The sequence below is a fragment of the Crocuta crocuta genome, unplaced genomic scaffold (genome assembly GCF_008692635.1).
Source record: "Crocuta crocuta isolate KB4526 unplaced genomic scaffold, BGI_CrCroc_1.0 scaffold219, whole genome shotgun sequence".
In the NCBI taxonomy this organism is placed as follows: Eukaryota; Metazoa; Chordata; class Mammalia; order Carnivora; family Hyaenidae; genus Crocuta; species Crocuta crocuta.
In genome coordinates, this window is record NW_027551572.1 from 6,258,986 (window position 1) to 6,274,657 (window position 15,672).

Consider the following 15,672-nt stretch of genomic DNA (forward strand, 5'->3'; position numbering starts at 1 on the left):
TACAGGGAAGAACATGCCCCCAACCCGAGACAACCGGGGCATCACAATCCCTGGCTTTTCTGATTGGTTTTCAGGTGGGGCACATGACCTAAGTTGGGCCAATCAGAGTGAAACTTTTAAGTGCAGAAAAGGCTTCCTTTTAAGCAGTGCCTAAAATCAGAAGTGTTGTCAATAACTCCTTTATTCCCCTTCAAGTTAGTGAGGTCCGGTTCTATATTACCAGGCACCCCATTTATTCCTCTCTTTGAATTACTTTATTCAGTTGGTCACTAAGTCCTGTTAGTTTTTATTTAGTGGTGTCTCTCTCATCTCTCCCTTCTCCTCCCTTCTCTCTGCCACTTTCTTTTTTTTTTTTTTTATTTTTTTTTTTTTAATGTTTTATTTATTTCTAGGAGAGAGAGAGAGAGAGAGAGCGCGAGCAGGGGAGGGCCAGAGAGAGAGAGGGAGTCACAGACTGAAACAGGCTCCAGGCTCTGAGCTGGCAGTCAGCACAGAGCCCGACGCGGGGCTCGAACCTACGAACCGCGAGATCACGACCTAAGCGAAAGTTGGACGCTTAACCGACTAAGCCACCCAGGCGCCCCTCTCTGCCACTTTCTTAATCCAGCCCCAACTGTGGCTCTCCCGCGCTTCAACCCATTCTGTATTCCCCTTGGCAAGGCTCCTCAAGAGCAGCTACCGCCTTTTGCAGCTTTGTATTCTCAGTGCCTACAGGCACCTCCTGAGCATCAGGAAGAGCGTGCTTTGTGAAAACCTGACAGACTAATCTTCCTTAGGCACCAATTTCAGCATGTCATCCCCTTGCTCAGAAATCTTCAGGAGATCTTATAGCTTATCCTGTCAGCCTTGCATTTACCTGCTTGTTTTCAAGTGCTCAGGCCTTTATTTCTATCCTGTTTCATAACCTTCTCCTCTGCTCCCCAGGCCCAGCTCCGGCTCAAGTGGGTTCTGTCTTCTGGGCACCTGCAGGTATTACTGTGCCTTTCCTGAAAAGTTCTCCTCTCCCTCTTCCCTCTGACTTTCCTAAAAAATTCTTCTTTCAAGGTCTTCCAAGCCCTGCCTTCTCCACCAAGCTCTCCTTTTCCACTCCTGCTCTCCTTGATGTCTTTCTTTCAGCTCTAGCTGCCTGTGCTGTTGATAAACAGGGTGACCTGTGTTCTGGCTTTTCTGAGAGGGCCCTGAATGCACAAGGTCTGTCATGTTGTCAGACACTTTGGACTCAGATGCTCGGGCATGAAAGCCAGAAAAGATGGAACTGCTTGGCCTGGAGGGAGGTGGACAGACATGAGCCCTAGGGCACCACACCATCTGCCCCAGCATCGTCTGCAAGTTTAAAAACCAGTGTTCCAAAAATAAATAAATAAAAAAATAAAAACCAGTGTTCAAGCCCAATCCCTTCCTTTTACAGATGAGGAAATGGAAGCACCTAGAGAGGCAGACTTGCCCTAGATCATAGCTGGTTGGTGACAGGAAAAATAGTCAGAGCCCTCAGCCCCTGACTCCCAGTGCTGGTGTTCTCTCCTCGCCTCTGCCTCTACATTCTGCTGTGCTCTGGTATTTGGCACAATTGTTTAGGAGATAGTAAATTCTACAGGGCAATACTTGCCTGGCAGACGTCCCCATGGCTCAAATGTAAAAAATAATAAATGCTCAATTCATACTTACATCGCCTTGAATTCAGTTTCAAATCAGAGGGTTTGAAATCTAGTGAAATTAGCCAGGATCTGTGACTAAAACTATGAACGCATCATATACATTTGGACAGGGATTAGAAAGAGACACAGGAAAATGGAAGTAATTTGATCTGATGGCTGGCAGGACTATGGCTGAGTTTCTTTTACTTGTGCCAGATATGAGGATAGCAATCTAATAGAATTAACTGGAGCTCCAGGTATCTTCGATGCTACTCTCAATTTAACTGAGAATAGCTTTTTTGTCTCTCTTTTTTCTAATTTCAAAGTTTACTGATACCAATGTTCTATCTTCTTTGAAGTTCCCTCTAATCTTCTCTTTCCCATTCAAAACCACCTCAGACATTTGAGAGTCTAATTCACATCAGAAATTTATTATTAATAATATCAATGAAATGAAACTTGTAATTATATGCACCATAACTTTAAACATGGTAGAGCATTTGCAGAAGCATGGACCTCGCCTCAAGGGTTATAATGTGCACAGGCCACGTCAATATCAAGCATGAATAAATCCTTTTAGATAAGGTGACTTCTGGATCTCAAAGGTAGAGGATTCTTCAATTATGTTCAATAATAATATAAATCAATTTTTCAGAAAGAGACCATACCCAAAGGACAGAGAACAAAGACGAGACGGAGGCTGCTTTAAAGAAAGGCTTGAAAGAGACACAGGGGAGGCATGGCATGAGGCTGAGAGCAAGCCAAGCGAAAGCCATGGAATATAAGGTTGCTAGCATCTCAGAGATGCCGTCCTTTGAAAGAGAGAATTCCGTGGCTTTTCTCCACTAGAATTAGGGACAAGGACCAGGAGCTGCTTATGTGTGAGAGAGGTTGGTCTGATGCTTTCATTTCTCAACTGTTAAAAGCTGAGCAGTTTTGAAAAGCTATCATTTACAAAACTTGCTAGATCAGTGTGGTGCAAGGAAGGGAATAAAATGCTGCTTTCAAAAAATTTTTTTNAGAGCCTGACACGGGGCTCGAACCCATGAACCGTGAGATCATGACCTAAGCCGAAGTCTGACGCTTAACCGACTGAGCCACCCAGGCACCCCCAACTGCAAGTATTTCTTATGGGCCTTATTTGGAATCTTATTGTGTAGACCTTGTTGGATGGGGGCCAAGGCTGCTTCATAAGGTTGAACAGTTTGTGCACTGCATGAAGGCCCTGGCTGAGGTGGTAAATCAAGCTCAGCTTTATTATTGGGCTCCACACTAGCACAAGGCCACCATAACCCAAAGGATGGGCAGTTTTTTTTTTTTTTTAATTTATCCAAAACTGATTTGCCAAATCAAGTACATCAAAGGGGATGTTCTTTTCTCCTTTGTGCAAAGGCACTGAGTAGGCTCACAGTAGCTTAGAAAGGAGGAGCTGAAAAGAGAGCGATAAAGATACAGGAAGAAGATAACACGGAGAATTTGGTTGAATTTGGAAGAGAAACATGCAGAAATGTTACAAGATACCCTATAATCCATTGTGGTATTACTGCCAGGATTCCATTTTCATATTTCTTCTACTCTTTTCCCTGCCTTCCATCCTCAGGGACTTACTTCAAGCCCATAGCTTTAACCTCCACTTCGATACACAGGACTCCCAGATTTCTATCTACAGCTCTGATCTCTCTCCTTACTTAGCTCCAGGACCATCTGTCCAAAATCCCCTGTTGGAAATACACCTGAGTGGCCTTGATGCATTTTAAACTCAACATGCACCAAACACTATTTGTTATCTGCCCTTCTCCCTGCAAAACTTGTTCTCCACTCTTGCTCTTTCAAAGCCACATTCTCCTCTTTATTTCCCTGCCAATGTCTTGTTTCAAATCTAACACTATCCTGACTGATCTTCCTGCCTCTAATCTCCTCTCAGTTTATTGTCCACATTCTGCCATAGTAATGCCTCTCCCCTCCTTAAAACTCTAGTGGTTCCTTTTTGAGGCCAAAGGTCTTCATGATCTGGTCCCTGTGTATCTCTCTCCAGCCTCAACTGCTGCTCCCATTCCCTTCATATTTTATAACAACTCTGACCTGGACGGCCCTGCTCCATTTCCCACCTTTCTCCTTGCGTCCACACCCCCATGCCTCTGCCCAGGACGTCTTGCTCTCCTTGCCTGCCAGTTAAAATTGTTACTCACAGTTTTGCTTCCCTGAGGAAGCCTTCCCTTAAAGAATGATTCTTTCTTTTGTGCTATCTCAATGCTTCCTACTGTTTGGGAACATATTTCTCTACATGTCAATCTTCCCTCCTAGATGGGGCTCTGTGATGTTAATTTTATGTATCATCTTGACTGGCCCAAGGGATGTCTACATAACTGGTAAAACATCATTTTTAGATGTGTTTGTGAGGGAGTTTCCAGAAGAGATTAGCATTAGCATTTGAATCAGTAAACTGAATAGAGATATCACCAATGTGGGTGGGCATCGTCCAGTGCACTGAGGGACTGAATAGAATAAAAAGGCAGAGGAAGGGAGCATTTGCTGTTTTTTTGCTTTGTTTTGCTTCTGATTTGAGCTGGGCAACTGATCTTCTGCCTTCAGACATTGGTGCTCCTGGTTCTTGGGCCTTCAGACTTGGATTGGGGTTTATACCATTGGCTCCAGTAACTCTCAGGTCTTTGGAGTAGGACTGTATTACACTACAGGCTTCTGGTTCTCCAGTTTGTAGATGGCAGACTGTGGGACTTCTTGGCCCCTATAATCCAAGAGCCAATTCATGTGTGTGTGTGTATATAGAGAGAGAGAGAGAGAGAGAGAGAGAGAGAGAGAGAGAGAGAGAGATTGACAGAGAACTTACTGGTTCTGTTTCCCTGGAAAATCCTGACAAATACAGGCCCCATACATCAAGGGTGAGGTCTTGGTCATCTGTGTATAACTGATACTTGTAAGTTTCTGGGCTCATCAGCCTGTGCCTAATTTAAGAAGTTATCTAGTATATGTCCTGTTTTGTACCCAAATGGTGATGGTATAGGTCGCCTCCAGGCCACTTGCCAGAAATGGGTTTTCTTTCAAATGGATGTTCCAGTATTTTTGAGGTGCCTCGAGGAGACTGCTCCCCTCTTGCCTTTATTGTGATTTTGGAGTGAAGAAGACCCGTGCAGACACCAGCCTACAACTGCTACCAGCATAATCATCCTTAGACATTTCAGGCCAGACATGACCTCAGAGCCCTCATCAAATCCCTGAGAACCTCTCAGCATCTCCAAGCTAGTGATGGGCCATTTCACCTAAGATCCACCAAGTCACTGGCTGGCTATGACCAAAAGCCCATAATGTCCTGGTTCAAAAAGCTTTACAGGGAAAGTCAGGCGTTCTTACTTGGGAATTTGAAGTTCAAAACACTGAAACAAGTTGCCAGTTGGTGACAGGAGGAAACGATGGAAGGATACTAGGTGGTACTTCCAGGACCCTCTCCAGCCAAATCATGGGTAAATCACTAAAGCTAAAAGCCAGCAAAACTGTGACTGAGCAGGGGAGACCAGCTGGTGGAGATGGAGAAAGAAGCAGACACACAGAGGGTAGCAGCTCTGTTAATGGTTGGGGCGCCAGCACAAGGAAGCTTGAGACTTTCTGCTGCTAATGTCTCTAAAAACACTTCAGATCCAGAATATCTTGAAAACTTAGTTCCTGCTGTACACGGCACAAATCAGATCCTGTGACATCCCTGTCTCCTTCCTTACCTTTTATTTATTCTTAGAGTAATTCCCCCCTATTCCCATGAGTCAGATTGAGCAGATGGCTGTTCCTTCCACCCCAACAATATGGCCCATAGTTGGGGCCTGATTAACACCTGCTAGATTACACCTTAGGGACTTAAAAAAGAGAAGATGCAGTGTAAATTGTGGTCAAGCAAGGATTCCTGGAAGAACTGGAACTTTAAAGATGAGGGAAGAGTAGAGGGGGAGATATTCCAGGCACAGACAGAGCACAGTGAACAATCCTAAACCATGCCAAGGAAAAGGCTGGTTAGAGAGCAGTGATTTGGGACTGTGTCAGAACACTGAAGCTTGAGAATCCTCTCGCGGTTTTTCAGGCTGCCAACAGCAGTGNTCTGACCCCAAAACTTGGAGAAGACAAAGAATGACTACTAAAGAATCACACTATTCCGGGGAAGATGAAAAGGTAAAATTGTGCTGTAATAGTCCCGCAGACAGAATAAATGTTGTAGTGGATTATTATGTTGTCTAAAAACAGTCTTTGTGAATGGTGAATGACACTTGTGAAATTTTCAGCTATTTACTTTGCAGCGCTTCCATTTCTATTCTATTTGGAGTGATGGCTTCTTTTCCAGTGTGTCCCCTTTTCCTTCATTTTGGCAGTAGGAAATAGCCTGACAAGGTACATTGGAACTCTCTCAACGTTCTCCAGAATTCTGGAAAGTTCCACTTCTTCAGGTGTGCTAGTGTGTGTGTGTGAGAGAGAGAGAGAGAAAGAGAGGAAGGGAGGGAGGGAGGGAGGGGAAGAGAGAGAAAGAGAGAGAGAGAGAGAGAGAGAGGATGGGAGCTACAAAGAGAGATCAGACAGCACTGGCCGGGCCAGCTGCCATGGAGACAGACATCCTTGAAGAGGCATTTATGCAGAAATACCCCAAGGGTAGGGGAAATACTTGAAGATAAAGCAAAACCCTTTAACACGCTGGAGCTTTGTACAACAAATCTAAATGTAGCTTATGTGCTCTTCTAAACCTAAGCTTTTCCAGTATTTTAAATTAATTTTTAACATTTCATTTACTTTAAAAATTAGATGATTTGCTTATGGCACAACATCTCATATTTACATGAGAGTTTGTAGTGAAAATCAAATCACTTTCTTGCTCCTATGCCCCAGTGCATCAGGATCTTTTTTTGGGGACAAACTTTCTGTTTTTGCTTGCTTGTTTGTTTTTTACTTGACTTCCAAAATTAGTCCATGCATCAATCGGCAAAAATGTATAGGAAAGCCTTGATTTGTGAGCATAATTCATTCTGGAAACATGCTTGTAATCCAAAGAGAATTTCCCCCTAAGAAATAATAGAAACTCAGATGATTTGTTCCACAACCCAAAAATATTCATATAAAAATGATTATAATATGACAATATAATATAAAATAATAAAGAAAATGCAAAATATAAAGAAAATAAACAAATTAACCTGCACTTACCTTTGAAAATCTTATGGTTGGTATGTGGGAGACAAGAGAGAGGAGGGTTCTTGTGCTGTCGTCCTACACAAGGACCCCCACTATCACTAACAGAATCACTGCTATCAATTGGCTCAATGGAATCTTTTTATTTAAGAAAATATTTTTGTATTAAAATTTTTTTAATGTTTATTTGTTTCTGAGAGAGAGAGACAGACAGAATGTGAGCAGTGGAGGGGGAGAGAGAAAAGGAGACACAGAATCAGAAGCAGGGTCCAGGATCTGAGCTGTCAACACAGAGCCTGACACAGGGCTCGAACCCATGGACCTAGAGATCATGACGTAAGCTGAAGTTGGACAGTCAACCCACTGAGCCACCAGGCGCTCCCAATGGACTCTTTTTTCTGCATGGAGGCCATTATATATGCTTGCCTGTATGTTGACTACAGTACAGTATTAATAAAGTCTTGTCATATACTGTATTTAATGTAACTGGCAATGAGGCAGCAGAGGAAAGGGTCCATCTCTGCAGGCAGCCTGACCTAGAATGAAGTAAAATTCCTAGGCTTACTCTTGTATGGAAAAGACAGACAGAGCACAAGTGGGGGAGGGACACAGAGGGAGAGAGAGGGAGACCCAGAATCTGAAGCAGGCTCCAAGCTCCAAGCTGTCAGCACAGAGCCTGATGTGGGGCTTGAACTTACAAACAGTGATATCATGACCTGAGCCAAAGTCAGATACTTCACTGACTGAGCCACCTTGGCGCCCCTAACTAGTATTCTTAGAAGAAGAGATTAGAACACAGACAAACACATGGAGGGAAGACTGTGAAGGCACAGAGAGAAGACTACAAGCTAAGAGAGAAGCCTCAGCAGAAACCATCCCTGCTGACACTTAGATCTTGGACTTCTAGCCTCCAGAGCCAGAAGAAAATAAGTATCTATTTTGAGGCCACCCAGTCTGTGGTGCTTGTTCTGGAAGCCCCAGCAAACTAAATAGAGGTAGGCCTCCAGGTTGCATTCAGTCTCTTGCTATTACAACTACACTTTAATAATTAACACTGTTTACATATCAGTGTTATAAATTCTAGAAGTAGAACTATCAGGCCAGAGCAAACCCAGACTAAAATAAAAACTCTCTTATTTATGGAACTATATGAAGGGAATTCAAAAAGTAGATAAATCAATTTTGTTATATATGTTGAGGCCTTATTTAGTTAAAAAGAAAACAAACACTAGAAACCAGGGCATAGGGGAAAAAAAGGAAATTCTAGCTCATCGAATGTTAAAATGGAAAGATCTGTAGAAACCATCTAGTTTCAATTCCCTGATATACATAGGAGGAAACAGAGTCCTTACAAGACCACAGTGTGAGAACTGGGGGGACTACATCACCAGCCACACCACCCCACCCCACACCACCCCACCCCACACCACACCACACCCCCAGGCTCTTGATGTCCTGTTGGCATCATTTTCCCCTGTGCTTTAATCAATAACCTAAAGTTTATTTGGGGAATATAAAGAATAATTTTACTGTGGGAAGGTGATTAAGATACTAAAGTGGAACCATTCTAAAATTACGTAATGAAGCCTCTCCTCCAAGAGGATATTTATAGACCCAAATTTCAAGCATCAAAATTTAAAAAGTTGCACTATTGTTCATCAGATTCAAAAGCCAGATTTCTAGGAACAAATGTAACAGCTCATCACTTTGACAATGAGCATCATAGCTACCATTTGTCAAGCACCTGCTATATATCAAACAACACCAGGTCCCTAAATACAATTTTCTTGATCTTGTTACCACTTAAACTCTCATCTGTGGGTTCTCCTATAAACAGGAGACAGAAGGAGTGCCTACCTCATACGTAGGGTTGTCTTTTGGATGAAAAGAGGTAATGCATGTATAGTACTTAGCAATATATCAGGCAACACTTGGTGCTTCCTAAGTGTTAGCTGTTATTATTGATATCTCATTTATTTCTCAACAGAGTGCAGTGAGGTAGGTATTTTTGTTCCTGTTATAGAGATGAGTAAACTAAGACTCAGAAAGTCAAATAACTTGCTGTTGTATTGTTTATAATTTATTCTCATAACTTCATTATAAACAGCATGATGTGGGGCACCTGGGTGGCACAGTTGGCCAAGCATCTGACTTGATTTTGGTTCAAGTCATGATTGCATGGTTCGTGAGTTTGAGCCCTGAATCGGGCTCTGGGCTGACAGCATGGCGCCTGCTTGAGATTCTTTTTCTCCCTCTCTTTGCCCCTTCCCCCACTCAAAATAAATGAATAAACTTTAAACAGCATGATGCATTTGCATATGTGAGATAAATTTCAACCTCCCAGGAGTGGTTGGTTGACACTGAAAGCACTGCATAAGAAACCCCCTCTCTAAAGGTGGCTACGGGCAGGAGCTTCAAATATCATCACCTACACCCTCATCAGAGCTTCTGTTAATTAGTGTAAGACATGTTAGAAACAGGTTTTCATTGGTGAAATGAGTGGCAGGAAGAGGTCTGTAGGATAGAAAATCTGCGCAGTCATTTCTACCACTGTAGGAACAAGATACAAGAGATAGCTCAGCAAACCCAGGACTCCGACACTTACTTCGGGGACCCCAACATCAATGGAAAGCTCTGTCCCTCGGTCCATGAGAAGGTTGGCTGATTCTGACTTCACAATGGTTGAGTTTGCCTTGAGTGAAGCATCAATGCAAAATCTTGTAGGTACACCTAAGGATGTCATCCACCTCATAGGAATGGGGTGCATGACTGCTTTGGTCCAGTTTGCCAGGAATGTCTGTGCGTTGGAGAATTGCTTTCACTGAAACATAACACTGTGCCCCACGTTATTGTGAGAGGAGACACAGCTTCCACCCACCTCCAAGAGTGTCAGGCCACTGGTGTGGATCCAGGGCAATTGTTCAATGGTCGCACTTCCTTGGATCACACAGATTGTAGCAGAATTGAAATTAGAACCTCAGCCTAGTTGACTCCAAAGTGCGTTCTCAGCCACCTTGTCTTTCTACTTGATAATTGAAATGACTGAGGATACTGATTATTCAGTTCAGGGTATTGCCATATAAAATAGCAGAGGTGCCTGGATGTCTCAGCTGGTCAAGCGTCTGACTTAATTTTGGTTCAGGTCATGATCTCTTGGTTTGTGAGATCGAGCCCTGTGTCAGCTTCTATGCTGACAGTGTGAAGCGTGCATGGGATTCTCTCTCTCCCTCTCTCTCTGCCTCTGTCTCAAAATAATAAACTTAAATATGGCATAAAAAAGTATTATAAAGGAGTGATAATTTCCCCAAGATGGGAGTTTCCATCTTAAGATCCCATCAAGGATCTTAAGGGGCCCATGATAAACTTCAGGGTTCCAAGAATTCCTGAAGACTGTTTGCAATAGTTTTGAATTATGTTGACTTTGGAGTCAATTAAAGAACGAGAGAATTTCAAAAGGGTCTGTCTGTGACTCTACTGCCTAGAAATGTTTACTTCTGTTTTAAAAAATTGGTTATAGACCTTTCATGTGCCCTCTAAAGACATTTTTCTAGACATCAGCACATGGATTTTCTTATAATGTACGGTTAGAGGTAAATGGAAGGTGTCATTGTCCTCATTTTGCATAGCATGGAATGGAAGTGCCTGGGAAGCTCAGATGATTGAGGGTGAGGGATCCTGCTGTGTGGTCCCGGCTCCGAAGCTGTTCTGGAAAGAGCCCTTTCCCGGGGTCCATCTTCTCTGGCTTCTAGCTCCTTGGTTACATGATTGATTTGCTAGCCTCTAAATCTTCCCTAAAATTGCCTCCAATGCTTCTTCTGTGTTTCCTGCTCATGCTCTTTGCTTTGCCTGGAAGCTTTTCAGTTCTTCTCACCCTAAGAGGCCCAGCGAGAGCTGACCACTACAGAGCAGCCTCCCTAATGACCCCAGTGGAAAGTGCCCTTCTCTTTCCCTGTACCAAGACAGGACTTAAATGTGTGTGAGTGGGAGAGGGTGAAGCATTAACCATGGACTACCTTGGATTGTTTCTCATATTCTCATTTTAAACTGTTACCCGCATCTTGTGTTTGTCACTGGTGTTTGCCAGGTCATAACCATCTGCAGCTTTCATGGAAAGGTACCAATCAGTGTTGTATTTCTTTTGTAGGCTCTGTCCTTACCTTTTGAGGCAGGTCCTCTGTCTCTCTTAAGGTCATCCTTGTTGTTTCTGAGAGTCCCCAAGGGTGACCCATGTATGCCCTGAACCCTTATCCCCACCTTCTGCATTGATTCTCACCAATGGTGATGGCTCCTGTTGAGGCCGCCATGCTCACAGAGCTCCTGAAACTTGATGCTGAGGATGCCTGCCAAAGCGCAGTAGCACCAGGGCCACCGAAATGAGACTGCTCTGCCTTTTCTGTTCACACTGCTGGCCTGAATTGGCCTCTCAGCTTAGTTGGGGCAGCCCCTGATCTTCACCTTTGTGTTGTTCTTTGTTTCATGAATCTAGAGCAGTGGGGCTTTGCTCCCAATGGCTTATGGGTTTTTATCTCCATAGCTCTTCACATTTTATTTGCTGTTGGCTCCCCCTAGAATGCAGCTGGAAGTCCATGGAGGACTGATTTTAGGGTATGATCACTGGTCCAAATTATATCATCTTACCTCCTTTCTCTTAGGGTAGATTCTTTGTGGAAGACATCTCGGTAATAAATACCACAGGCAGGCACTGGCTAACACCTCTGTCCCATTACCTCATGGAACACTTGCAATAGACTTATGGAGTTGGTACTTCTCCTATATTTGGATGAGGAAGCCCAAGCCAGAAGGGTGAAATAACTTGCTCAGGTGGCCCAGAAAATTAAGATAGAACCAAGCTTCCTGATTCCTAATCTAGTGATTCTTCCTCAGATCCATGGCTTTCCAGGTTTCCCTCTCTTTTTAAGCCCAATTCTGTAGATTTCCTCCTTCAAATGAAATTGTTTGAGAAGCCCAGCATGTAAAAACAAACATGACTGGAGCTGCTGTAGATGAAAATAAGGAGCATGTGGCTGTTCCTATAGCTCAGCTGCCCCTCCGAGGCAGCTGGGCCCTGAGCTGTGGCTGAGGAGGGACTCCCAGGACTCTGCTCCTGGAGCACCCAGTCTCACCCAGAACATAGACCAACTCCCTGACCCACCATAAAGGGACAATTCCCACTCATGAAGGATGCAGGTTCATTAATTTTTTTTTTTTTTTTTTTTTGTGTTTTGTNGGGTCAGCATTTATTTTTTAAATTATTTAAAAATATTTATTTATAAGAGAGAGTATGAGTGGGGGAGGGGCAAAAAGAGAGGGGGACAGCAGATCCAAAGTGGGTTCGCTCTGACAGCAGTGAGCCTGCTGTGGGGTTCAGACTCACAAACCACGAGATCATGACCTGAGCATAAGTTGGATGTTGAAATGACTGAGCCACCCAGGTGCCCTGAGGCTCAGCCTTTAAGAATGAATGTCTATATGTAATAAAAAAATTAGACAAAAGGGCTTTTAAAATATTAAACTTAAAGAAATACATTAGATACTAGTAAGGAGTATGCTCTAATAGTGGGAATAAAAGCTGTTTAGGGCCGTTTGGTACCACCAACTCATAGAAGATCTTAGCTGTAAACAAGCAGAAGGATGATGCAGTTTCTTGACATAATTAAAACTGGGTAAACCACAATAGGTGTGTTCCTCTGAATAGTTTGCCAAATATTCTTCCAGATCTATTCTGGCTACTGTGCAAATGGATTGGCATGAATAGTTATGTCCTTAATGTGTACATCATTAAGAGGTCGATATGTCTTCTCATTTACTGGTAAGTTCTCCAATTCATCTAGAGTCTCTAGACCATCTATTACCTTTCCAAATACTGTGTATTTCATATCCAAATGTGGCTGCTTGCCATAGGTGATGAAGAACTGAGATCCATTGGTGTTTGGGCCATTATTAGCCATCGATACAACACCTTGAACATTGTGCTTAAGATATTCACTATATTCATCCTCAAATTTCCTGCCCCAGATGCTGTTGCCTCCTCTTCCGGTACCTGTTGGATCTCCTGTTTGAACCATGAAACCCTTGATATTTCTATGAAATATACAGCCATTGTAGTAATTACTGGCACAAAGAGCCAAGCAATTCTCAGATGTTTTGGGTGTCCTCTCACAGAAGACTTCTATTTTAATATCACCTACATCTGTATGCAGTGTCACTGACATTTTTCTTTCTGATGGTTTCTGGAAGTATTACTGCTTAATTTCTCATTCTCCATGAGAGAAGTTAGAAAACGAGTCCCTCCCACTTCAGTTAACACAGCTCTTATTGAAACGACAGATGCCCGCCCTTGCAGATGTTCACGTTTCAAAATTAGCATCTTCGGGCATGCAGGTTCATTTTTACACAGGCCAGTAAGAAATGCAGTTTTTTCCGGGTGGCGATTTATCTGCTTTCTCTCCATGCCACTTCTCTTGAGTCATATCCCCAGTGCTCTGAGTCTTTAATCTTTCACTTCTCCCTCTTCCCCATGAGCTCCTTTAGCTGAGAGCCTTTCATCCTGGCAGGTGATCGCCACAAGCCTTTAAGGAGTAGGAAAGTGATATGGAGAAATAATCAGAGGCCCCAAGGCTGCTTTCGGTGATGTTTGTTCCGTCTCACCCACCCTCCCTCTGAGCTTTGGGTTTTCCATTTAGGCTCATGAATGCCACACCCGGGGCATTCCAGCTGAGCTCTCTGTAGCTGAGCCAGAGTTTGTAGACAGCTGGGGAAAAAATGTGCTGAAGAAGCAAGCCCTCCATGCTGGTATCCTGTTGGGACTTACCCCAGTAGCCTCAGCCGGGCCTCGTAGGACCAGGTGCTGCAGTGGTCTGCCCTGTGTGGTGAATGATGTGGGGGTAGTGAGCAGTACCCAAAGCCTGTTTCCTCCCTGTCCTGAGTTGGGAATGACTGCAGAATGAGCAAGCATCAAAGATACAGGAAAGACTTGCCAAAGTGACAGAGGTATGTATGAGCCGTTTAGGATGATTCATGAGATTTCCACCTGATAAAGGAATGTCAGCCCTTCCTGGATATGCTTTAAGAGATGCTCACCTCTTGAAAACCCTCCCAAATGCCACACACTGCCAACTCCAGCCTGTTCCTGTTTCCAGGTAAGGAGAAACAAGACTATAGAAGGGAAACTGGATTCCAAAAATGACACTTAGGGACATTTTTGTCCTGCTTCAGGGGCAGATCTGGTTTTAAAATGGCAGTTGGCCCTGGGGGAGACTGTTCAAGAGTGTGGCCACTTGTCTGCTCTTCCTGGAACTACACATTCCATAGCTCATGGCTATTTCTGTGGCTCCTTTCCAGAAGGCAGCTCCAGGGATTGATGACTAACCACAACTCACATTTCCACAGCAGTTTATAGACCCAGAAGCACTTTCCCACCTACAACAGATAGGGCTCAGTGCAGGCAGCAGAACCCCTTAGTAGTTTAGGCAGAAAGGGATTTAATGTAGAGAATGAGGTGCACAAGGAGCAGGCTTCAGCCCAGGCCTCCAGGAATGACTCCCAGAGCTGGATCTCAGGAATAGCCCACCCAGAGAGCATCCACTTTTTTTTTTTTTTTTTTTTTTTTTTTTTAACAATGTTTTTTNCCCATTCCGTTGGTTGCCTATTAGTTTTCTGGGTTGTTTCCTTTGCTGTGCAGAAGCTTTTAATCTTGTGAGGTCCCAATCGTTTATTTTTGCTCTTGATTCCCGAGAGCATCCACTTCTATCACAACCAGGAAGCCATTACCAGAAAGGCTGGCTCCAAGAATACACTGCCTTCACTGTAAAGGGGGGATCAGAGTTGTCAGGTGCATGGCCATGGGACTCCAGTTTTGATCTGTGCTGGCAGAATGTATACCTCATGCTAACCCCTCTCCCTTCTTAACTTTTAAAAATGCGAGCTGTGTGCAAGGCATCTGATTTGTGGAACCCAAATCACATGTAGAAGTGTAGCTGCAAGGGAGTCTGGAAACTAGGTTTTATTTAGCTTTGTAGGACAGGAAGGCACATAGAAAATTGGAATAGATGTCTATTTTGTATCTTCTATCCTATACTATATCTAACAGGAAGTCTGAAAAGTGATGGGAGAAGTGGTAGCTTCACATAGCATGTGAAGAGAGGGGCATGATGGTTAGAGAGAGAATCACAGGGAGAGGAGCAAGTGAAGTTGGTGTTGAGGTCGCAAGAGTACAAGGGTCTCAAGAATATAAGGTGTTGAGGGACAGAGCAGGAACAGCATTCGGGGCAGGAGGAATGACATGCAGAAAAATTTGGAGCCTAGAGGGAGTGTGCTGCAAATGAAGAACAGAACTGAAAGGAGGGGCTGTGTGAGTCTGGGACAGGGAGAGGAGGGAGTGGAATGAGTTTGGAGAGGCACAGGGACAGACAGCCCAGCCCTGGAGGCCCCATTGAGGAATTTGGCTTTTGTCCTAAGAGCAATGGGAAGCCACTCAACAGTTTTCCGGAGGGGAAGGTTAGTGGAGGTGTGCGCAGGACATGGTCATATTTAATTTTGAAAAGGTCACTGGCTGCAGTGTGTTCCCAATGTCATGCCTGTATTCACTTGCTATGGTCCACGGTTTGCCATCAAGCTGCCACTCTCCTGTTTTCCTAAGACGGTTCATTTCTGCATCAATCCCATTCTTCTATTCCAGGCAATAGGAGAAGAAACCAACAGCAAGATGTCTACAAACCTGGGAAGGTATTTATAGTTTTTTTTTTTTAACATCTGTACAGATAAAAGACTCTTTTATTTGTACATTCATTCATTCCATATGTTGCTGCTCTAAGATGTTAGGAAGGGCATTCGTTTGAAATGCTTCTGCAAGTTGTTCTGT

At 43.7% G+C, this 15,672-nt stretch overlaps 1 protein-coding gene across 1 annotated transcript; it reads right to left on the minus strand.

The window, feature by feature from the left end:
- Positions 1–12,483: 12,483 nt before the first annotated feature.
- On the minus strand, positions 12,484–13,156 carry LOC144220834 (peptidyl-prolyl cis-trans isomerase-like 3). The gene has a single exon (XM_077751192.1). The coding sequence runs from the start codon at positions 13,022–13,024 to the stop codon at positions 12,539–12,541; it is 486 nt and encodes a 161-aa protein (XP_077607318.1). The 5' UTR covers positions 13,025–13,156; the 3' UTR covers positions 12,484–12,538.
- Between the last annotated feature and the right edge of the window lie 2,516 nt (positions 13,157–15,672).